The sequence below is a fragment of the Danio rerio genome, chromosome 2 (assembly GCF_052040795.2).
Source record: "Danio rerio strain M-AB ecotype USA chromosome 2, GRCz13ab, whole genome shotgun sequence".
Taxonomy (NCBI): Eukaryota; Metazoa; Chordata; class Actinopteri; order Cypriniformes; family Danionidae; genus Danio; species Danio rerio.
Window position 1 is genome coordinate 57,030,254 of NC_141022.1, and position 26,804 is coordinate 57,057,057.

General features: G+C 36.3%; 1 protein-coding gene and 1 long non-coding RNA gene across 5 annotated transcripts in view; one reads left to right on the top strand and one right to left on the bottom strand.

The window, feature by feature from the left end:
- Positions 1-26,804, bottom strand: part of LOC147846549 (uncharacterized) — a 1,651,758-nt gene that overhangs the window by 481,490 nt on the left and 1,143,464 nt on the right. The window lies entirely within an intron of this gene.
- The window catches only part of LOC141378996 (CUGBP Elav-like family member 5), a 232,951-nt gene that overhangs the window by 149,409 nt on the left and 56,738 nt on the right, over positions 1-26,804 (top strand). For all 4 annotated transcript variants that reach the window (XR_015478995.1, XR_015478994.1, XM_087241484.1 and 1 more), the window contains 2 exons: positions 8,707-8,835; positions 18,438-18,517. Coding sequence is in view for 2 of the 4 variants with exons in the window: in XM_087241484.1 (XP_087097610.1) it covers positions 8,707-8,835; positions 18,438-18,517 (209 nt within the window). In the remaining 2 variants the exon portion in view is untranslated. The remainder of the gene's footprint in view (positions 1-8,706; positions 8,836-18,437; positions 18,518-26,804) is intronic.

The following is a 26,804-nucleotide window of genomic DNA, read 5'->3' on the forward strand; positions in this document are numbered from 1 at the left end:
AATAAGGAAATAAACGCTGTTTATTTCAGTGATAGAAAAACCTCATCAAAGTAAATGTTGCTTCGGGTCATTGTAGTGTCCTTGAGAGCTTTTATTTTGATATTTGCCATTTTAATGTTGTGAATTTGTTGCATATAATTTTGATGACATTGGAAATATAGATTACATTTTAGATATTTATTTGTTCACATTTATATATAGATGGATGGATGAGTGGGTGGGTGGATGGATGGATGGATGGATGGGTAGGTAGGTAGGTTGATGGATGGATGGAAGGATGGATGGATGGATGGATGGATGGATGGATGGATGGATGGGTAGGTAGGTAGGTTGATGGATGGATAGGTAATTAGTTTGATAGATGGATGGATGGATGGATGGATGGATGGATGGATGGATGGATGGATGGATGGATGGATGGATGGATAGGTAGGTTGATGGATGGATGGATGGATGGATGGATGGATGGATGGATGGATGGATGGATGGATGGATGGATGGATGGATGGATGGATGGATGGATGGATGGATGGAGGGATTGGTAGGTTGATGGATAGGTAGGTTGATGGATGGATGGATGGATGGATGGATGGATGGATGGATGGATGTAGGTAGTTATACTGTAAAAAAATCCTGGTTGTCTTACATTTTTAGGCAGAATCAAATCAACCTTTTGAGTCCATTTAACTTATATTTTGGTATCCTGACTTAAAACAGCTTGCATAACTTATGAAATTAAGTTAGAACATAATTAACTTAGTTTAATAACTTACCATGACCTAAAAACATATGCTGTCAGAACTAATTGGTCATATATTTTTACAGTGTAGGTAGGCTGGCTGGCAGGCAGACAGGCAGGCAAGCAGATAGATAGATAGATAGATAGATAGGATAGATAGATAGATAGATAGATAGATAGATAGATAGATAGATAGATAGATAGATAGATAGATAGATAGATAGATAGATAGATAGATAGATAGATAGATAGATAGATAGATAGATAGATAGATAGATAGATAGATAGATAGATAGATAGATGAGTGGTTTCTAACTCTAGTGTAATTTGAAAGGGAGCCTGCGCATGGTCTAACAATATCGCTTCCGAGCGAGCGAGCACACTCTCATTTTGTTTGGAAAACTTAATTTTTTTATGTTCAATCAACTTAAATTTGTTAACTTAATCATTTTATGTTAGGACATCATCAAGTAATTGTGTAGAACCCAGGATTTTCTTACAGTTTAAAACCTGTAGTAAACATCCTTTTGTCAGGCATGAGATGGTTATCTTTTAAGGCGGCCTCTGCTGTTCGCATGTTTTGGAACAGAGCCGCTGTGTGTAGATTCCCACAGACCCCAGGGAGGGAGGGGCTAACAGATTAGACTCATGAATATTCAACATGCTAATGAGAAGCAAATGAAGGGGTCTGTGTGGATAATTAGAATGGTGGCCAGCAGGATCTGGCAACGAGAAGCAGAGAGAGAAACACTTCGGCGGGCTGATATAAATTGTAAATATGAAGTCTCTGTAGTGTGCGCTTATTGAGGGATCAGGTCATTTATCTGCATTCACGCACTTGATTGTGCCTGTCAGTCACTGAGACAGTTCCCCAGAGCACTGGCTCATTGCTCACAGTTTGCTTTCCTGAGATTTCAACCTACAAGGCTTTCTTCTGTCTTAGATTATGCAGAGACCACTTCAAATGATGCTTGACTTCCAGAAACAGTTGGTGATTTCTGTAGTATGTGAGGAAGTCACACATTTGTTTCTGGTTTAGTTTCATCTTTGTTGCAGTTTTTCCCCCCTAAAATGCTTAAAGCGTAATAACAAAGCTATAACTACCTTGGTATACCTTTGAAGTTAAAATTTGATAGATGGATGGATGGATTTTTTATTTATTTCCCAATTGATGTTTAAGAGAGCAAGGAATTTTTCACAGTATTTCCGATAATATTTTTTTCTTCTGGAGAAAGTCTCATATGTTTTATTTCGGCTAGAATACATTTTTTTTTAGTTCATATACTTTATTTATATACTTTAATTATAGGTCATATACTTTAGTGCATTTAAACAAAACAAAAATTTTTAAAGAGATATATTTATTAAAACAATATTTTTGTCACCGAACATCTTTGGAAATAGAACAATAATACATTTTAAGCCAAATATTGACAAAAAACTTCAACAAACTACAAAATTTCAACAAACTTTTATATACACTGCTCAAAAAATGAAGAGAATAATTAAACAGCACAATGTAACTTCAAGTGTTCCCTTTATCCATCCATCCATCCATCCACCCACCCATCCATCCATCCATCCATCCATCCATCCATCCATCCATCCATCTATCTATTTATTTATTTATTTTGAGCTGTACATTTTCTCCTATTTCAAATCTATGTTTTAGATTTTTCCCTAACATATAAATTTGGGTGCACTTGTCATTGTATCGTTATTAGGGATGTAACGGTATTGTAAATACCGTCATACCGCAATATTAATTTTTTTCGATATTACCGAAGTCGCATGACTCGGTAAAACTATAGGTCTTCTGAGAAAATTTGCTCAGGCGAATGAAGCGAACGGGAGGTAGCTTAAACTACATTTCCCATCAGCCCAGGCGTGGCCATAATCCTTTGCGGTCTGCTGTCGCTACAGATCCAGTAATGCGGAAATGGAGTGTGCTGCTAGTAGCGGAGATGAAAAAAAGATGGAAATGATCGAACCTAAAGCGGGTGTTGTCGCCGCGCGCGTACTGAATAGCAGCGTTGTCGCGCGCGTTCTGATCAGCTGTGTTGTCACGAGCGTATTGTAAAGCGCCGATGGGGGGTTGAGCGCGCATTCTCAAGAGCGGTGTTGTCTACTGAAGGGCTGGACGGAGGTTGTGTCGCGTCGCGGGGGCACTTTTGATCGATTTGGAAGGGCATTTTCTATCCAAGACTAAAAAGGACATGTGCACTGCACAGGTTGAGCCCTATGTGTGCACGTGCCTGCAAGTTGGTGAATACGACTAATAGCAGTCATGGGCACTGCAGAAACACAGCACACTGTTCAGATTGATGCAGACATTGACTTGTACCGCAAAGAGACCTCTATCTCACTCATGGTTTGTCCTCTCAAGTGGGGGAAAGACAATGCACAACGTTACCCACTGCTGTCAACATGGGCCAAGTCATATCTCTGTCCCAGAAACCTCAGTCCCAAATGAGAGGGTTTTTTTCTGTTGCAGGGGACATTGTAAATGCCCAGAGATACCAGCTTTTACCAGATTATAGTTATATGATAATTTTCCTTTAAACCCATCTCTATCTAAGTGAGTGAGTGATTAAATGTTGAATGTGATGAGTTTTCAACAATACTAAATTGAAACTTTATTTTTTTACATGGTTTAATATTTTTTTGTTATTAAAATTGAAGTTCCTGTTTCAAAGCTTACAGATAGATGGCTAATTTGTATGTCATTGACACTTTTGGCACTTTTTTGGAGTATTTTCATAAGTTTTGTTTTTTCCTGTAAATGATTTAATAAATACCGTACCGTGACATTCATACCGAGGTATTACCGTACCGTGAAATTCTGATACCGTTACATCCCTAATCGTTATCATATCGTTATCAGTTATTTTGTTAGATGAGCTCTAGTTTTGGCTTCAGTACTGACTAAAGCAATGTATATGCACAAATATACTCATATATGCTAAGCACTGTGTGTACATACAGTATAAAATATATATTATGTGTTTTATATATTATATAAATATATGTATATAAATTAAATAGTGTAACAAGATAACTAAAAGTTAAATTTATTAATATTTATATATTACTGCTTTTGCGCCCTGCGCTTTAGACTTTGCGCATGGATCGTCAAAACAGAGCGCGTATACTTTTTAAGTTTAAGTTGTTACATGAACATTGTAAGTTGAAGTACTAAAATAATAAATAAATAATAAATAATTATAAATAAATAATAAAACGATTAAAAAGAAAGGAAAAATGAAAAAAAACAAAGCAATATGCTCAAATAAAATGTAAAAAAAACATAAAACTTTATAATAAAATAAAATGCAATAAAAATGATAACGTAAATTACATTGACTTTACTTAAAAAGTGAGTACACTCATTGTAACTTGTTAAAAACTGTGAAGTTGACATCATTTTATCAATATGCACATACAGTAGTTCATTCATTCATTCATTCATGTTCGTTCCGGCTTAGTCCCTTTATTGAAATGGGGTCGCCACAGCGGAATGAACCACCAACTTATCCAGCATATGTGTTACGCAGTGGATGCCCTTGCAGCTGCAACCCATCACTGGGAAACAGCCATACAAACTCATTAACACTCATACACTACGGACAATTTAGCTTACCCAATTCACCTATAACGCATGTGTTTGGACTGTGAGGTAAACCGGAGCACCCCGAAGAAAATCCACACAGAAATGCCAAGTGAGCCAGCTGAGGCTCAAACCAGCGACCTTCATGCTGTAAAGTGATTGTGCCAACCACTCCATTTTTACAGTGCAAAGCGAAATTATTGAAACTGAAATCTCCATTTATGATGAACAAGAAACTGAAGCAAACATGATTTATTTGATTTGTTCTTCATTCATCTGCACTGCTGTCGAGGAGAAACAATGGAGATAATAAAGACATTTCACTCTGATTTCTGTTCCTGCAGGCCTTTTTCTAGAGAGCGACAGCTGAACCCTGCTGAATTTCAGCATATTGCCTGTGTTTCAGGCGGTGTGTGTGCGTGTGTGCGTGAATGTGTGTGCGTGTCTCTCATTGAAGGCTACAGGTCAGAGATCCACAGCACTGCAACTCAACTGCAATACTATGAAACCAGCAGCATACACACACACACACACACACACAGATGATGCAACTGCGATTGAAGGGTAAACAGCAATGGGAGTGTGTGTGTGTGTTGGGCTGGTAAAAGCGTGTGTCGCTGTGAGATATTTGTATGTATGAGCGTTTCAGTGCCCAGAGTCTGTTGTTTTAAACATGCTGTGCTGTGCTGTGTGTGTGTGTTTTCTACTTCAGCTCACGAACACACTACAGTTTAAGGATAGCACTAATTTTGTTGGAGATTCTGGACTGTTGAAATGTGTGCATTAAAAAATATATATATATATAAACACTTTAGTTTAAAGGTGCAGTATGTAGGTTTGACTCCCAGTGGTTGAACTAGGTATTGCACTCCTGGTTCAAAACACATGCAAGCGCAGGTTGCCAGATTGACGACATCAACAGTAGTGTGCCTGACTATAAAGACTAAAGGCTGATTTAGGTCATGTTCTAAATAAAAGCAACGGCAATCGATAGAAGGAATATTCTCCATATTAAAATACGTTTTTGTCCTAAGCAATGCCTGGAATTTATATTGTAGAAACGGCTTCTATTTCTATTACAACAGGATAAACTGATAGTGATCACCTCAGGTACACCTCATGTGCTTTATTCAGTGTTAAATGCTAATAATGTGAGCTTGAATGCCATTTTACATGATATTTATTGCCATACTACTGAAAGCAGCAGCAGGTAGTTCACCTCAGATCCTGAAAATAAAAATAAACTGTTTGAAATTGAATTTCAGAACTGTGACTCCAACACTGCAAACCTACACATATCAGTGATTCAGCATCTACATTTAATCATGTTAAAGAGGTTTAATATGTATTAATTAGATTATGAACCTTACTATTTTGTAAGAGTGCAGTGATTGCACTATTTTGTGCTTCTGAATGGCTGAATTAACATTTCTGTCATGTTTTGTCTGATGTAAAATTTCTCATTACTGCAAATCTCATCAGGTACCGTGTTGTTGGGACACAGGAATGAAATATAACCTGCTTGCCAAATGTTTACATTCATAATATTTATATTGTTTTTAACTAATATCCACCTTATATGGATCTCTGAATCTGTGTCTCATTTTGGAGGCTGCTACTGTCCACCGGAGGTCACATTTAGGTCACAGATGCATATTTTCATAGCCTTCATGACGGAATTATTGAAATACGCTGTTTTCCACCAAGGCAACCCAGGGTGCTGAAATATAATTGGCTAAACTGGCATTGGGTGGGTCAAAAGAACCAAAACAAAGACAGACCTTCCGGCACGTAATTTTTCAAAGCAGAATATCTGACTTCAGCATTGTTTTTTAAATAAATAAGAATGTTCATTTAGCATGTGTCTGAAATATCTGCAGACATAATATGGTATTTTTTATGCTTTAGAAAATTCAAAAACTTACACACAGCACCTTTAAGTATATTCTTAATATTAATTAATAGCTTATTACCTGCCCATTATTGAAATATTGGCTGTTTATTGTTACTTATAAAGTGCATATTCTGCATGATCTTATTCTACATATCTAATCCCACACTGTTAAAAACAATCCGTAATTTTAAGGTATATTTGCTGGGGGAAAAAAAACTTAAATAACCGCTGTTAAATTACAGAACTTTACTGTAAAATAATGGACATTAAATTGCAGAAATTGACTTACATTTTAATGTCTGATAAATTTCTGTAATTCCACCTCTGTTATTTTACAGTATTCTGTAATTTAATGGCTGTTACTTTATGGTTTATTTCTCACACCCCAGCAAAAATTTTTTTTAATTATATATTTTTTTTACAGTGTACCTAATGTATAATCCAACTACTACCTTCTATTATAAGCAGCAAATCAGGAGTTTATTGAACTAGAAATCACAGTTAATGGTTTGGTAATAGTGTTAATAGTGTATCAATTATTTTTCCTTAAAATAACATACAACGTATCACCAAAAATAAAAAAAATAAAACATTTTTTCTGATGTGCTTTAAAGTAAACATTGAAACAAATAAATTAAATGTATACATTCAAATTAAATAAAATATGACAATAAAAAAATATCAAGTAAAATATTATTTACTGTCATCATGACAAAGATAAAATAAATCAGTTATTAGAAATAGGTTTTTAAAACTATTATGCTTAGAAATGTGCTGAAACAATCTTCCCTCCATTAAACAGAAATTGGGGAAAAAAATAAATAATTTTAATAATAATTCTGACTTCAACTGTATATATATATATATATATATATATATATATATATATATATATATATATATATATATATATATGTATATATGTATATTTGTATATATACAGAGAGAGAGAGAGACGAGAGAGCAAAGAAACAAAATATGACCAAATTTAAATGAATGTTATGTGTACGTGTGTATGTGTGCAGTGTGTGTGTGTGTGTGTTTGTGTGTGTGTGTGTGTGTGTGTGTGTGTGTGTGTGTGTGTGTGTGTGTGTGTGTGTGTGTGTGTGTGTGTGTGTGTGTGTTCACTATAGCTCTAAGTGAAGCTCCACAGTCGTAAAACATCCCTGAGGAGAGATTAGTGATGGATGTGCAGCCTTTACTGTTTCCATCAGAAGTATAAAGTGTGTGTATATGTGTGTGTGTGTGCGCGCTGGTTTGTGTGTACCTTGTATTTCTTACAATGTAAAGACCAAATGTCCCCACAAGTATAGTAACATCGGTACATTTTTACATTTTTAATGAAAAAGATTATTCGTGCAGGCAAAAACAAATGAGGTCAAAAAACAAGAACTCGGGTATCATGAAGGGCATTGAAAAATGCAAAAACAAAGCGATGATCAAAGTACAAAAAGTTACAAAACAATCATCAAAACATAACTAGAAAAACTATAAACAGGATGACACTCACTGAAACCATACAAGTACTGACAAATAAAGATTCCGCATTGACTGGTGTGTGCAATGTGTATAAATAGTCCAAACAATTGATGATGACGATATTTAGCTGTGTGTGATTAATGGGGACTGGTTTGTGCAAAGGCATGCTGGGATATGTAGTTCATGAATGGCATGTGTAGTATGCCAGCGATCTTTCAGGAACAGATTGCCGGTTATGTGACATTGGGCTTAGGAAAGGCAGTGGGTGTCGGTACTTTTGAAAACACTGTTGGTTGGGTTTAGGGAAGGCAGTGGGCGGGTCAATCGGTGGTTTTGAAAACACTATCAGTTGGGTTTAGGGAAGGCAGTGGGTGGGTCAATCTGTGTTTTTTAAAGCACTATCAGTAAGGTTTAGGGAAGGCGGTGGGTGGGTCAAACGGTGTTTTTGAAAACGCTGTCAGTTGGGTTCAAGAAAGGCGGTGGGTGGGTCACAAGGTGGTTTTGAAAGCACTATCAGTTAAGTTTAGGGAAGGCAGTGGGTGGGTCAATCTGTGTTTTTTAAAGCACTATCAATTAGGTTTAGGGAAGGCGGTGGGTGGGTCAATCTGTGCTTTTAAAAACACTGTCGGTTGGGTTTAGGTAAGGAGGAGGTTGGGTCAGTTGATCGGTAAGTCAGTCAACAGCGGCCTCTGGTGAATTTGCGCGAGAAGAGCATGTGCGAATGGCACTCTTGAGAGAAATTTGAAATCTAAAAAAAGTGTACACAGCTTGTACAAAGCGTACATCTCTGGTGGATTTACAAAAACATAAACTGCTAAAAACCGTACCTCCTGGGATGTATTTTGGACCCTCCAAAAAAGTATACAGGGGTATGTATCCACAATGAGCCTGGGTTGTACAAATTCCATTGGCTGTGCCTGCTAATACATCAAGAATTAGGTCAATACAGTACCGTTTATATTGTGGTTGTGTGTTTGTGTATTTCAGAGGACCGGAAGCTGTTTGTGGGCATGCTGAATAAGCAGCAGACTGAAGAGGATGTGTACCGTCTCTTCGAGCCCTACGGAGTCATCGAGGAGTGCACCGTATTACGAGGCCCTGATGGAAACAGTAAAGGTGAGATTCAGTTCCTGCTTTTATCTCTCTCGTCTGTGTTCAAGGCAGATTTAATGTGCTCGCTGGTGAATGACAGACATCCACATGTCCTTTTATAGTACAGTCTAAGATGCATTTTAAATTTGAGAAGCGACCTTCAGCTGTAAAAAACACAAAGTCGAAGCAAACAAACAGATCAACCTTGAGTGCTTTCATTTATGCTGTATCTGAAATTGCCCCCTATAGCCTCAATATTCCATTGAAGGAGTAAAAGAAACAAGTGAGTGAGGTACTTTTTTGCTGCTTGGTAAATCTATCAGAGGTATTGATCAGTCAAAGAAAAACAGGCTCAAAGGGAGTGTCCACAGTCATTTTTCATTAAAAAAAGAAGAAATGTTCATTCATTCATTCATTTTCCTTCAGCTTAGTCGCTTATTTATCAAGGGTCGCCACATAATTATTTTTCGTTCAATCCACTTAAATTTGTGAAACTCATAAACTAACTTAATTCCTTTGTGTTGGCTCTGTTACGGTTTAACTGGTGTCCGTGTTAACTGGTGACTCTTTCCAGAACTATTCACATGTGCCTATTGGCAGAATCGTCACTTTATCACAGATACAAAACATGCCCATACCAAATAAATATTCTTATTACTTGGTGCCAGTTTCATTGTAAACAATATTAATTTTAATATTTGTGTGGCAGAACAGTTTAGAACCAAAATAAACATAAAAATACTTACAATTTAAATGTCATCAATGGGATTCGTATAGTTAAAAGGTTCAGCACAATTATTACTTGACTTATCTAACTGAGCTTTTCAGGACTACACATGTCAGAGTCGATTTTGATATTATTAGTCAAACCATATCTTTTATATATATATATATATATATATATATATATATATATATATATATATATATATATATATATATATATATATTTATATATATATATATATATATATATATATATATATATATATATATATATATATATATATATATATATATATATATATATATTAGGGATGTAACGGTATCAGAATTTCACGGTACGGTAATACCTCGATATGAATGTCACGGTACGGTATTTATTGAATCATTTACAGGAAAAAACAAAACTTATGAAAATACTCCAAAAAAGTGCCAAAAGTGTCAATTTTCAATTTTAATAACAAAAAATTATTAAACCATGTAAAAAATAAAGTTTCAATGTAGTATTGTTGAAAACTCATCACATTCAACATTTAATCACTCACTCACTCACTTAGATAGAGATGGGTTTTAAGGAAAATTATCATATAAATATAATCTGGTAAAAGCTGGTATCTCTGGGCATTTACAATGTCCCCTGCAACAGAAAAAACCCTCTCATTTGGGACTGAGGTTTCTGGGACAGAGAGATATGACTTGGCCCAGGTTGACAGCAGTGGGTAACGTTGTGTATTGTCTTTCCCCCACTTGAGAGGGCAAACCATGAGTGAGATAGAGGTCTCATGTCTGTATCAATCTGAACAGTGTGCTGTGTCACACCCTCCGTCCCGCCCTTCAGTAGGCGCGCGACAACACCGCTCTTGAGTATGCGCGCTCAACCCCCCCCCCTCCCCGCTTTACAGTACGCGCGCGACAACACAGCTGATCAGAACGCACGCAACAACACCGCAATTCAATACGTGCGCGACAACACAGCTGATCAGAACGCGCGCGACAACACAGCTGATCAGACTGCGCGCGACAACACCGCTATTCAGTACGCATGCGGCGACAACACCTGCTTCAGGTTCGATCATTTCCAGCTCTTTTTGATGCCCGCTTCTAGCAGCACACTCCATTTCCGCATTACTGTATCTGTAGCGACAACAGACCGCAAGCGATGATGGCCACCCCTGGGCTGATGGGAATTGTAGTTTTCGCTACCTCCCGTTCGCTTCATTCGCCTGAGCAAATTTTCTCAGAAGACCTATAGTTTTACCGAGTCATGCGACTACGGTAATAACGAAAAAAAAATAATATTGCGGTATGACGGTATTTACAATACCGTTTCATCCCTAATATATATATATATTAGGGATGTAACGGTATTGTAAATACCGTCATACCGCAATATTAATTTTTTTCGATATTACCGAAGTCGCATGACTCGGTAAAACTATAGGTCTTCTGAGAAAATTTGCTCAGGCGAATGAAGCGAACGGGAGGTAGCAAAAACTACAATACCCATCAGCCCATGCTTGACTATCATCCCTTGCGGTCTGTTGTCGCTACAGATCCAGTAATGCGGAAATGGAGTGTGCTGCTAGAAGCGGGGATGAAAAGAGCTGGAAAACTCTAAGGTCGCACACCAGAAGCGGCGCTCGGCGGCGCGCCGCGCAGCGCCATGTATTTTAGAATTCTAAACATAGGTTTCTATCAGGATACACACACCGGCGCCGCAAGTCGGCGGCGCCCGGCGACGGCTCAGGACGCAGTTCATTTTTCAGCCGCGCCACAGAGCGCCATCTGATTAGTTTCATGTTAAATATCATTCGAATGAGCGCGTCTGGTGTGTGATACTTATAAACTGTCATGTACATCTGAAAACGGAAGCGGGGCTGCAGACGTTCGCCTCTCTGATTGGGGCATTTCCTGAATATTAAGTAGCCTAACACACACAGTTCAGTCCTGCATTATCTCCGTGTAAGTTCACACTTCGCAAGTTTGATCAAGGCTGCAGTCTCTTCTTCTCAGTTTGATATGGAAAAGCAGATTATACCGAGGACACGGGTAAATCTTCAAAGGGAACAGTGTACTTTATAACTTCATTCACATCACCCTGGCTACGTTGTTTCACTTTCTCAACAATAAAATGTAAACATGATTTAAGGAACTGCCTATTTTCATTTTAATATTAGCAACTTAGACAGCAGACATGTTGAGGCGTCGTGCTGCATAAGATGAGCGTCATTTTCACTGTGTGGATATTTATAACAAAACGGAGCCGATAAAAACACTGCCTCCTTTCAATTTCAGTGAAAATACGAAACACAGCCTCTCTTTTGCTGAGTATCAGTTTTAAGAATCGATAATGGCCATTTTAAAAGTATAACATACAATAAGTTTATACATTATAGGAAATAAAGGCAAGCGATCAGTCAATATACAGAATGGACGTGGTTACATTAATCATTAACTTATCTTTGCGCTCAGCCAAAACACGTTACCTGAGAACAAGTAATAGATTCCAATGCCCAAAGTCAGGGAATATGTCGTTAGATAAAGACAACAAGATAAATGAAATATCCCGTTTAATAAATATAGTGAGATTAGATCCAGCGGGAGATGCTTGATGAGAAGTCCGACTAGCAGAGCTCTCATCTGGGTAGATGGGCTGAGTGTGATTAAATGTTGAATGTGATGAGTTTTCAACAATACTAAATTGAAACTTTATTTTTTTACATGGTTTAATATTTTTTTGTTATTAAAATTGAAGTTCCTGTTTCAAAGCTTACAGATAGATGGCTAATTTGTATGTCATTGACACTTTTGGCACTTTTTTGGAGTATTTTCATAAGTTTTGTTTTTTCCTGTAAATGATTCAATAAATACCGTACCGTGACATTCATACCGAGGTATTACCGTACCGTGAAATTCTGATACCGTTACATCCCTAATATATATATATATATATATATATATATATATATATATATATATATATATATATATATAGTTGCAGACTCATGTTAACTTGTGCCTTTAGACTCGTGTTAACTTGTGTCCCGTGGACTCATGTGAACCTGTGTCCACAAACTCACACGCTAGTGTTTTCTCACAATAGCTCTGAATGACAAAACAATTTTTCACTAAATAGCGTACGTAATAAATCGCAGTCTCTCCCCTATTGTTTCTTTTTAAGAAAATCAAAAATTAGGCTAAATAAACAAAACTTGTACATAGGATTCGGACTCGCAAAGACAAGAGGCACATCATAAAACGAGACATGATCCATCAAACTGAGCTACCAAGGACTGTTAATGTTAAGTAATCTGTCACAATTTATTGCAATTGGTAAAACTATGCTATTTTACAGTTGTAGACTCTTGTTATCTTGTGCCTTTGGACTCGTGTGTGATGACAAACCCCTGTTCCTCTAATATGTTCCATGTAATACTCTAATTACTTAAAAAAAAGTTTTTTAATTGAGATGTTTTATAACACACCAAATATACTAAAGTAAAACATATGGTTTGACTATAGACTGTAAAACATATGTATGTAGTATCTGTGACGTCACCCATTATTTTCTGAAGAACACAATTGAAGCTATCAGTAGGCGTGGCTAATTGTCGCCATTTTGTTCGCACGCCATTGCACCGATTCTGGGATACCAAACAAGGGCAAAAAGGCGAAGTGTGAGCGGAGCTACAGACGCATGCTGGCATTTTGCTTAGAGACGCTGTTCTTTGGGAGAAACACTTAATACTTCATTACTGCGATTTGTTTGTGTTCTGACCACATGTGCTTGGCTGTATACAACATCAAACAAGTATTTAGACTTTTAAAAACACTGCAGGCACACCACTGTATGACAACGTTTCAGAGGACTGTTCTAGAACCTACAACTAAGCAATCTGTCAGATTCTGGAGTGCATTACAGGTCTAAAGAAAATCATAAATGATCTTAAATAAAACAAATACATTTATACAGATGGTATGTAAGTATGTAATTTCACTCACCTGGGAAATGGAGGCAACTTGAACGGTTTGTGAGCACAATTAAGGCAATAGACTGTGTAAAGAAACATAAAACAAAACAAATATACGATGTATATGCCAGGTTCAGCATCTAATCAGCTGGAATCAGCTGAGGTGACGAGACAGCAAGCAGCAAGACTTGGCTGTCACTCAAGTGGCCACACCCTTAATTATGCAGACTTAAGCCTGGTTTATACTTCTGCGTCAAGTGACCGGCGTAACTCACAGCGCAGGCAACGAGCGCAGCTGTGCAATTATACTTCTGCGCGCTGTCTCTGTTTGTCTGCATTAACACTTTCAAAACGCTAGTGGGCAGTGAGGTGTAAATGTTCCTCTGTGTCGAGTTTCTTCGCTTCTGTTTTGCTTCTCCTGAACAATTCGTGGTTGTACAAGTGACTCAAACTCGCTCATTTTGAGGCAGGGACCGGCGGACGTGCAACAACTTTAACTATGAGGTAAACACAAAACAAAACTTTCCATCCGGAGCTCCTTCACGGGACTCCACACTTGTAAACAATCGCTCACGCCATTCGCGCGGCTCTCGGTCCCACCCAGACTCGTCAGCGCTACCAAGCCGACCAATCACAGAGCTTGCGCTACGCGTTGTTGCGACGTGTAGTTATATTTTTTGAGAGGTGCACGTCAGTGACGCCGACGACCACGGTGAAGGGCTATGCGTCAGCGCCGTAGCATACACCGGTGTTTGACGCAGAAGTATAAATCAGCCTTTAATATAACTTAATAAAAACGAACTTGATGAGTTATAAAAATCCCCCCCCCCATCCCACACAGTTGTCATGAAGAGTAATATTAAGCCCCTTTCACACAGTGATACCGGTAAATATCCGGAAAATTTACGGAACGACTTTACCGGTATATTCAAAAAAGCGCTGTTCACACAGGCGAGGACGTTACGGAATTTTTCCGGAAAAGAGCATTCACACATCCATTCCAAAATACCGGTAAATTCTGACATCATTCACCACAAATGAGCTTTAAACGGCTGCGCTTGTATTTGTAAACATTTGACTACATTACAAACTCTGTTGATGATCAATATTGTAAACAACTTTCGCAGGATCACTTTCTTATGTCGAGATGTTCATAATATGCGCGTGTGCAGGCGCTCACAGGCTGTTTCATGGGCACACGCAAAGCTTGAAGGTAAACAAACAACGACTTATCATAAGCATCTCATCGATGATTATTTACACAGTTGGCATTAAGAAGAACATATAAACATGATCTGACTAACTTCTAGCAGCTAAATGTGTCTGGAAAAATATTCAAAGGCTTTTATTCTCATAAACCGCGCGGACGTAAATGCGTCTGACTGTTGTGATTGGCTAAAGCAGACGTCTTACGTCAGCACGTTCTAGACGTGCACGCGCTTATTCCGAAAATATTCCTTCTGCATTCACACAGCGCAGCATTCCGGCAAATTGCCGGTAATGTTACAACTTCTCTTTCCGGAAAATAGCCAGAACGAATTTACCGGTATTTTCAAAAAGGACCTGTTCACACATACAACCTTTCCGGAAAATTGCCGGTAATTTTCCGGAAAGGTCTGTATGTGTGAAAGGGGCTTTTGTTATATGCACGAAAGCCATCTTTTGTACGAGGCTGTAAACATGTTTCATCGGCTGTAAAATTGGCCAATTTACCATTGCAGTGAGAAATCATCTGGGTTTCCTGGAGCCAGCCCCCCAAGGCGAGTCGATGAGTTGCAGATTTAGTTATATCGAGGGAGAGCGGGGAGTTGTCGCTTGGTTTGACTAAAGATACTAAAACTGACTCTGACATGTTTAGTCCTGAATAGCTCAGTTAGATAAGGCAAGTGATAATTATGCTGAACCTTTTGACTATACAAGTTTGGATTCCCTTGATGACATTTAAATTGTACGTATTTTTATGTTAATTTTGGTTATAAACTGTTCTGACACACAAATATTAAAATTAATATTGTTTACAATGACACTGACACTAAGTAATAAGAATAGTTAATTGGTTTGAGCATCACCAGTAAAGCATAACACCCCAGCACAAACCGACTGTGTGCAGTTTTTTACAGTCTTAGTCTTTTCAAACACACATACACTTTGTGATGGCGCTTCTCAGCATTAACCTGTCAGAATGTGTTATGGAGAAGTTTCTCCTCTGAAACGCAGCAGATAGAAATTATTTACAGCAAACTGCGATCGCCTTGTCCATTAACTGAGCTCATAGGGAAAGCGGGTTAGAAAAGGTCAATGGTGTTTGAAAAGTGTGAAGAGAGAAGAGACGCAACTCAACATGAAGTCATGAAGATTTGATGATCAGCAGATCTGTTTGGTCACATGACCTCGCACTGCACTGAATCTGTTTAACCCTGTAAAACCTGGCGCATGTCATACTGTACACTCACTGAGATACTGGTGTTGTTGTTTTTAGTTTGGGTACACTTCACAATAAGATTTCATCAGTTCATGTATTTAGCAACATTAACTAATAATAAGCAATACTTGTACAGTATGTATTAGACATAGTTTAACATTGAAATGTGCTGTGTGTACGTTTTTAACTCTACTAAAGCATAAAAATACCATATTATGTTTGCAGATATTTAGGAAACATGCTAAGAAACATTCTTGTTTATTTGAAAAACAATGTTTTATATTCTGCTTTGAAAATGTGCGTTATGTGGCGGACATCTGCCTTTGTTTTAGTTCTTTTAACCCTCTCACTGCCAGTTTAGCCAATTATATTTCAGCAATGCAGGTTGCCTTGTTGGAAAACTGTGTATTTGATTCATTCATTCAGAAAGGCATTCAAAGTAAGCGTCCATGAACCAAAATGCGACCTCCGGTGGACAGTACTAGACTCCAAAATGAGATACAGATTCAGAGTTCCACATGAGGTGGATATTAATTAGCAAGTGCTTTACATTAACACCTGCCAAATGCGGGTAGATTTCGGTTGTGGCGGGTTAGACAGCCACTCTCACTAGCCACTTTGTCTGCCTGAAACTCAGTGCCAGCTTGTCATCACTACAGATTAGACTGTTCGTTTATGACCGTTTGTCTAAATGCGTACAAATGTGATCTTAGAATCGAGAAGCAGCACAACTGATAAAAACAGCTTTTCGCGCGAGCAAAGGAAAGCATGTGAATAAGGAATGAGAGGATCAAGCACACAGTGAGAGTGGACTTTCCTCACTCACTGTTGAGGGCTTAGTGTAGCACGCACAGTTGATTTGATGAGCGCGAGTGTTTAAAATCTCCAGTGCCATTACCTCACTCAAAGCAACCGTGCTTGAAAATGAAACTAGTGCAACGCTCATGCACCCACAGTCCTTCAAGGGCTCGAGAATCTTTGTAAGCAGCAGCAGTTGTTGTCGCTTTCACCTTGACCATTCTGTTTTTGTTTTTTTTTATGATCAACGATTTATTGACTTTAGATTAACAAAACAAAAGACATTCAAACAAACAGGGGAGGGGGAGCAACAGACATATCAACAATTTTCAATCTGAAAAATTTACATGGAGGAAAACAAAAACAAACACCTCATTCCTTTAGATAGTCCAAAATGCTAGAAGGAAAACATTGCCATGCATCAAACGTCTTTCAACAAATTATTAATTTGCCTCACATTAACCATGTTATAATCCTTTCATTATCGCACACAGAATGTTTTTTACCTGCTTTCTTTTGCTTGCTGCTATTTTTGTTACTATAGTTTAATAATCATCCTTTACAATATTATTGCTTTAATATGTTGTTGTATGCATAGTTAACTGGTGATCTGGGACCTTGAGCCAGAACAGACCACTGTGTGCATAGTTTTGAATGCGTGAGAATATTTTTTTTAAAATGTCAGCTGTTTTGTTGAATAAAAGTGTTTTCAACTTGTTTTGACACATTATTTAAAATTTGTGGCAAGGAAATAATTTGTTTGGTGTGGCCTGAGAAAAAAAAAAGGTAAATCTTTATTGTGTTGAGCATGAAAAGTCCTGTGAAAGAAAAGTAATTGCAACCCATTTGCTCATGCTCGTCGAGTAAGCTCATAAACAAAAACAGTTAAATGAATGAGGAGACAAGTGGAAAAAACACAAAATCTAAATGAAGTCATTTTAAAATGCCGCAATTTTGACAAAAATTTCAGATAGAACCTTATAATTCCAACCCAGGCTCATTCGGAAAACGTAGTTGCGTGGACGTTTCTGGAGACAGCGAAATACGTCCTGGGAGGTACATATGGCTGCATTAAATTTTTTTAAGCGAACCCTACGGGACGGTATTACGCCGTTCCCTTTCGCGCTCAACGGGTGACCGCTTACCTCCGTGTGGAGGGCTTTTCCGCCACAACCAGTTTGTCCAGTCAGCTCATCGTGTACGTCGCCAGACTTGAAATGCAAAGAGGAGCTGACCACGACGACCAGTTTCGAGTCTGGAGAAGAGCGGTTTCGGAAATCAAGTAAGACAAAAACAAAATCAAAAAAATAAAGTGAACGAGTTCATAACAGGGTGAGAATGTGGTGAAATCCGAAAACGTGGTAAAAAATAAATCAGATGAGGGCTTTTTTTTTCTAAACAGCTTTTGTAAACTGTCGTTTTTTTAGGGAAGTAAGCGGGCGGGCGGATCAATCGGAAAAATTGGTTGGGTTTGGGGAAGGGAGGAGGGTGGGTCAGCTGATTAGCCGGTCGCACAGTCAATCATTCAGTCAGTCAGACAGCGGCCAGCGGGTGAACAGCGCAGGTGCAAACGGCACTCGCGAGAGACATTTGAGAGAATGAAAAAGTGAAATGACCTAACTAATGGTTAATTTTATTAAAGTGTTTTATTTTCTCACCTGCGGTGCTGGGTACACGATGACCTCCTCATTATTGTGTGTGTTTGTTTTCAGGTTGTGCCTTTGTAAAGTTTTCGACACACACTGAGGCTCAGTCTGCCATCGGCGGCCTTCACGGCAGTCAGACCATGCCTGTGAGTACAACTACACACTATTATCACTGGGGGTGCACAATATATCATTCATTCATGCATTTTCTTGTCGACTTAGTCCCTTTAATAATCCTGGGTTGCCACAGCGGAATGAACTGCCAACTTATCCAGCACGTTTTTATGCAGCGGATGGTCTTGGAGCCGCAACCCATCTCTGGAAAACATCCACACACACATTAAAACACACACTCTACGGACAGTTTAGCCTACCCAATTCACCTGTGCCACATATCTTTGGACTGTGGGGGAAAGCGGAGCACCTGGAGGAAACCCATGCGAACGCAGGGAGAGCATGCAAACTCCACACAGAAATGCCAACTGAGGCGAGGCTCGAACCAGCGACCCAGCGACCTTCTTACTGTGAGGCGACAGCACTACCTACTGCGCCACTACATGAAGAAGTGAAAAAAAGAACGGCAGTAAGCCAAAAAAAAAACGGAAGTTGGTCAGACACACAATTTTTGAGCAGTTTATAGATTGTTTGGTTATGAATTATTGTTTTATCACGAACTTGATACAGCTTTTAATATATTTTATTATCTCAATTTTGATGCAGTTTTAATGGTAAATTACCTGTTTAATAAGCAAGATAATGAATGGATTGAAGTGTGTTTAAAATCAATTTCAGCGACTATGAGTCTTAATTTATTTGTAAGTAGGGCTGAACAATATATCGTTTAAGCATCGATATTGCAATATGTGTATCCACAATCGCAGAAGTAGATGATTTAATTCATTCATTTTCCTTCAGCTTAGTCCCTTTATTCATCAGAGATCACCACAGTGGAATGAACCGCCAACTATTCCAGCATGTTTTACACAGCAGATACCCTTAAACTGCAACTCAGCACTGTAAAACATCCATACACACTCAATTTACACACATACACTACAGCCAACTAAGTATTCAATTCACCTATAGCTCATGTGTTTGGAATATGGGGGAAACCAGAGCACCGGGAGGAAACCCACGTCAACATGGGGAGAACATGCAAACTCCACACAGAAATGCCTACTAACTCAGCCTGGACTCAAACCAGTAACCTTCTTGCAGTGAGGTGACAGTGCTAACCACTGAGACACTGTTTCACCCAATTAGATTATTTATTAAAGATAAATCATTTTGATTGTTTACACACACACACACACACACACACACACACATACACAGGTGGAAAACTAAATGCTGTGATGAACTACTGTAAACTACTGCTGTTTCCAGATCAGCTCAACCTTGAGAGTAATTATCCTCAAATGAAACGTTCAAGGCCGTATCTCACACTCACACACACTTTGCATACCGATAATTAAAGGCATTTGCATAGTCGACGGCAGAATGGATGAGTGAGAGGAACGAGGGATGGGGAAAGAACTGGGTTTGTTCTAAAACCTTATTGAGTTGCCTGCATTTGGTGAATCAAAATCATTTCTTGTCTTTTTCTTGTTGGTATGATTTTATATTTTTTTGTTTGTTAAAATTGATTCGTTACCCTGGTCCTTTTGTTTAAAAATGAAATTAATTACTTTGATTATTGAAATTGATTACTGAAACATTTAAAAGACTATTACATATTTGCAGGATGTCAGGCAGTCATCCAGATTGTCAGTCAGTTCTCACTGCATGAATGATAATAAAATATTATTTGTTATGAATAATATAATAATATTACAATTCCAATAAATCATATATATATATATATATATATATATATATATATATATATATATATATATATATATATATATATATATATATATATATATATATACTATTTATTTATTTATTATTTATATTTGTTTTTATTTATTTATTATAATTATTGTTTTTATTTTTTCATATATGTATTATTATATTTATTTATTTATTTACATTATATTTATTATTTATTTACATTTATATTTATTATTTATTTAACATATTTGAATTTATTTATTATATTTATTTTGATTTATTATTATTTTTAATTTATATATTATATTTATATAGTTTTTTTATTATCTATTTTTATATTTATTTATAATTATTTACATTTATACTTATTTATTTATTTATTTACATTTTACATTTATATTCATTATTTATTTAATATATTTAAATTGATTTATTATATTTATATTATTCATTATATTTTATTTTTATTTATTTATTTAATATATTTATATATTAAATAAATATATATTTATATATTTTATATATTTATATATTTTTATTTTTAATATATTTAAATATATCTATTATATTTTATTTATAATATTTATTAATTATATTTATATAGTTCTATTTTAGCAATTTATTATATTTATTTAAATGTATTTTATTTATTTACATTTTACATTTATATCAAAGATTTATTTAATATATTTATATTATTTATTATATTCTATTTATATTCATTTATTTAATATATTTATTTCTTTATATTTGTATATATTTGTTATATTTATTTCTATTTATTATAATATATTTTTTATTATATTTATTTACATTTATTATATTTATTTACATTTATTTTATTTATTTACATTGTTATCTTTTTATGAGGACATGAGATGACTTATATCATGATATAAGATTTTTGTCAATTTTGTGGCCTAGCCATAGCTCTAACCTTAACCCTTACTTGTTTAGAAGTTTGTTGTCAGAATATATCCTTATCAGGATATGAGATGACTTATATCATGATATGAGATTTTTGTCATTTTTAATCTAACCATAGCCCTAACCTTAACCCTAACTGTTCACTGTTCAGAACTTTGCCACGATATGATTTGACATGGATGACATATGAATGACATATTATGAAATTATGAGTTTTTTGTCATTTTTGTGGCCTAACCCTATCCTTGATCCTAGCTGTTAAGAAGTTTGTTATCAGTATATATCAGCACATGAGATGACTTATAGCATGATTTGAGATTTTTGTCATTTCTGTGGTCTAACCCTAGCCCTAACCTTAACCCTAACTGTTCAGAAGTTTGTTGTCAGTGCACAGTAAACTAGTTGCTTTTTTAAGTTTTCATTGTACTTCAGATGCAGCATATAAAGGCTGTTTTCTATGTAGGCAGCAGCACACTACGGTTTGGAACAGAGCCAGTGAGTGAATGTTTAGCTGTTCTGAGTTTCAGGGACATTTTAATAGTTCCTCATTACACATTCAGAGCCATGCGTTGAGTTAGCCGAGTCTCATTAACAGCTCAGCCTTACAGTTTGTTTGAGTCCTGCAGAGCGACTCTTTCCATCACGCCAATTTTAATGCATTCAAATATTTCCGCAGCATTTTACACCTTGTCACGATGATGTTCAGTGTCAGGTCTCAGATCTGTCCTGGCGCTCTGGCTTCTAAGCGAGTAGCATTTTAAAATACACCTTTACAAAATATGCACACATTTGATGCCCCCACCTTTACATAAATGCAAATTTAGAATATAGTGGTATCAATAAATGTGTAGAAGCTTGTTTACTCTGCATGGAATAAATAATTGAAAAAATAACTTTTTTTAGCTCTCTTCTTTTAATTCTCAGAATAAATCATACAAAATAAAATAAAAATATACATTTTTTTTTTTTTTTACATTTTTTGTGATTTTTTTTTTTTGCGTTAAATTGGATTATTTTTCATATTTCTGAGGTTTTTCCAATTATATATTTTCATAATTCCACATATCATTAATTGTTTTTTTAGAATTCTGTTTAATCTCTCAAGTTTTACATTTTATTTAAATAATTACTGTTTTTTTTCTGAGCTTACAATACGATCAAAATTCTACATGTTATTAGGCTTACAGTATGAGTTTATTTCTTTTCAAAGGCAGCAAGGTGGCTCAGTGGTTAGTACCACTCAATCACCTCAAAGCAAAAGAAGCCCGCTGGTTCAGGTCCTGACCTCCCCAGTTGGCATTTCTGTGTGGAGATTGCATGTTCTCCCTGTGTTGGCGTGGGTTTCCCCCACAGTCCAAACACATGCGTTATAGTGGAATTGGATAAGCTAAATTGGCCAAAGTGCTTGTTTCCCAGTACTGGGTTGCATATGCTGGAATAGTTGGCGGTTCATTCTGCTGTGGCCACCCCTGATATAGAGACTAAGTCGAAGGAAAATTAAAATTTCTTTCAATAATCTTTTTTAAAATTCTTAGTTTTTCACAGTTCAAACTTTTTAGAATTTTATTTATTTTTATTTCAGAATGCTGAGTTTAATCTCACAATTTTTTTTTTTTTTAATTTCAGAATGCTGAGATTTTTCACAATTCTACGTTATTCAAAGAATTTGGTGCTTAATTTCAGAAAAACATTTCTAAATTCCAAGTTTAATCGCACAATTCCTACTTTTTTGCTTTTATTATTCATAATTTTGCCTCACAATTCTTCCGTTTTTTAGCAAAATTCTAAATTATAATAACTTACATAAGTTCAGAGTTTAATCTCACAATTATTAGTTTTTGCATTAGTTTAATTTCATAATTTAGTTATAAGAATTTCTAAATGCTGAGATTTTTCACAATTCTAACAGAATTTTTTAAAGAATTAAAAAGAATAATAATTTTACAAAATATTTTTCTGAATTCTAAGTTTAATCGCATTAAATGACTTTGCCTTAGAAATCTTCAGTTTTTTTGCTAAATTCTAAATTCTAATAACTTATATAAGTTCAGAGTTAAATCTCACAATTAATTTTTACATTAGTTTAATTTCACAATATAAGAATGTCTGAATGCTGAGATTTTTCACAATTCTAACAGAATTTAAAAAAAAAAATTAATTTCACAAAATATTTTTCTGAATTCCAAGTTTAATCACACAATTCTAACGTTTTTTGGTTCATTATTCCTAATTTAGCCTCACAATTCTTCCTTTTTTGGCTAAATTCTAAATGATAAAAATTTATAGAAATTCTGTCAATTCAATTATTTTTTTTACATTAGTTTAATTTCACAGTTATAATTCAAACTTCAGAATGCTGAGATTTTTCACAATTCTAACAGTTTTTTAAATTTAATTTCACAAAAAAAAAATTCTGAATTCTAAGTTTAATCGCACAATTCTACCTTTTTTGTTTTATTATTCCTAATTTAGCCTCACAATTCTTAATTTTTCAGCAAAATTTTAAATTATAATTCTAATACTGGGTTTAATTGACTCTTCACTTTTCTCTGAATTCTAAATTTTATCTCACATTTGTAATAACTTTCCTCAGAAATTTAGGTTTAATTAACATTAATTGATTTTATTGATTTACATTTTTCAGAATTCTCAATTTAATCTCACATTTGTAATTGTTTTCTTTAGAATTTAGAGTTTAATCTCACAATCCATTTTTTTTCAGATTTCTAAGTTTAATTTCACAAGTATCTTTTTCATAGTTCTAAGGTTTTTACAGTTATAGAATTAGAATTAGAACAGAATTAGAATTGGACTTATGCTTTGTTCACACCAGATGCAGAACGAGCAGTAAATAGTTGCGTGAACATTTGAGTTTACTCGCTTCATTCACTCGTCAAATCCGCTTCATTTGCGCATCAAATTCACTTCAGAACAGATAGGATTTACATGATGGGCAGGGCTTCTGTCTTGTGTCTGACTGTAGCTTCGTTGCTAAATGGCTAACATGGATTTTATGGAGAAAATAACAGTGTTTTTGTGCTTTATGAAGACTGATAAACAGCATCGATACGTTTAGGGCCGTGTCTGAGTCCACTAGATCCTTTCAGAGGTGATTTCAGCACTGTGAGCCCATAAACTCCTCCAAAAGCTTAATCCGGATGATGGAGGCTTTCAGCGATGCTTCTGACTGACCCGAGCCCAGTTTGATGAACTGTTGTTGGTATCGGTTGGAGGATTTCCCCCGGGACACCAACAGCAGATGCTATGTCACAATCACGCCCCCACAAGAGCAAGCTCCTGATTGGTTAACGTGGCGCGAATGTCCGCTGAAGTTCAGATTTTTTAACTCGAGCGAAACTCATTTGCGCGTATTGTGCTGCAGGATGTTTATTAGTGCGTTTGCATTGACTTAACATGTATATCACGTGCGCTCAATGCTTCTTTCGCGTCTGGTGTGAACACAGCATTAGAGTTCGAATTCTGAGTGTAATTTCGCAATTATTTTTCTTCGAGTTTGATCTCACAATTCTAACTTTTTGCCTTATTCTGAATATAGTCTCACAATTCCAAAATAAATTCAGCAAAGTTCTAAATTATTATAATCAGGGCTTTACATTAACATGCTCTGGCTGGTTAGACAGACACCTCCACAAGCCACTTTGGCTGGTTGGAAATCTCCAGGGTTCGACAATAAGCATGGACCCATATTCGGGTAAATGTGATCTTAAAATCGAGAAGCAGCACGACTGACAAAAATAACTATGTTCGCGCAAGCAAAACAGCAAAAAAGAAAGTAAATACCGAACGAGAGGATGATCACTCGCGCGCATAGGGGATGTGATGCGCGCGACTGTTAAAAAGCGTGCGCGCTCCCGTTTACTTGCGCAAACCAACCATGCCTAAAGGAAGCGCAACGGGTTCCCTTTAAAATAGACTGGACAAAGAGCGATGATCGTTCATTCACAGACAGTCCAGCTGCTTTCCAGAGCTTAAGATAAAAAAAAAATACATATTGTTTTGTAAGCAGTAGTGGTCACTGCTTTCATTTTAATTATTCTTTGAACAGATTATTAAAAGGCCTAGATTAACCGTGTGCACGTGAACATCCTTTCATTATCAAACACAGTATGTTTCATCTGCTTTAATTCGCTTACAGTTATTTTTGTTAAAATGGTTTAATTATATTTTATTTTACAATAACATCGCTTTAATGGGGAATTACTCCTTGTTTATGTGTAGTTAACTGCTGATCTGGGACTTTTAGCCAGGACAGATTGCTGTGCATCTTATAGATACATGACAATGATCATTTTTTAAATGTAATGTTTTTTAAAGAAAAGTTTTGTTGAATTTTTTTTTTGTGCACCTATAACGCTATATTTTCCTTGTTTTGACACATTAAAAATTGAGAAGAAATACTTGGTGTGATCAGAGATAAATTTGGTAAATCCTTAATTTTGAGCCCTAAAAAGTCAAGTGAAATGAAAACTGATTGCATTGCGACACAAACCGACACTCGTGCACACTGAGCAAGCTAATACACAACACACACAAGAAGTTAAACCTATACCAAGTCATTTCAGCATGCCAAAGTCAAATTTATGCATATAAAATATATTATCCCAACACGAAAAGTGTGGCGAAAAGAAAATGGCGAGAGGCTAGTATTGTTGGAAATCTACTAGCCACAGTGGCTGGTGATCAAAAAAGTTAATGTCAAGCCCTGATAATAATTCTATAAATCTTTTTCATAATTCTGGGTTAAATTGACATTTCCTTTGAATTTTTATTTTTTATTTATTTATTTTTTTTGGCTGAAGTCTGAATTTACTCTAACATACATAGCTGTTTTCCTCAGAATTCCAAGTATAATCTTAGAATAATTTTATTTCACCAATTTAGTAGTCTAGACTTTGTAGAAATTAATTCATTAATTTTCTTTTGGCTCAGTCCCTTTATTTATCAGGAGTAGCCCCAGCGGAATGAACTGCCAACACCCATACACACACTACAGCCAATTTAGCCTAATCAATTCACCTATAGCGCATGTGTTTGGACTGTGGGGGAAACCGGAGCAACCGGAGGAAACCCATGCAAACACGGGAAGAAGATACAAACTCCACACAGAAACAACAACTGACCCAGCCGGGGCTCAAACCAGAATCCATGTTTTGTGAGGAGATTGTGCCACCCACTTCGCCCCCGTTTCACCCTAGCTTTCAATTACATCAGTACATCAAGGTGGACTAAATTCAAATAAGTAGCTTAGACAGCTAAATCTGAGCTGAATATGTTTATAGGTCCACATGTACAGTATTAGAAGTAATGATTCAGTGTGAGTTTGTCTCCTGATCTGCAGTGTTTCCATGCGGTCTTCAGATCTTCTTTAGGGTCTCCTGAGGGGAATCCGATGGCCTTTAGGGCCGATCGATGTGCTGTGGTTTAACAGGTCAGGGAGATAAAGGTCAAGAGCTGCAGTAAATCATCAAGAGCCTTTTAATGAGTTCACATCTCCACCGCACGTTTATTAGCATCAAGAGAGAGCAACAAATTGAAAAATGGCAGATTTAGACATATAACAGATTATAGAGACGGAAGTTTTTACTGTACGCTGTTTTAAAAAAAAAGTCTATATTAGTCTGTCTAATCTCCTTTCGTCTATGGAATATT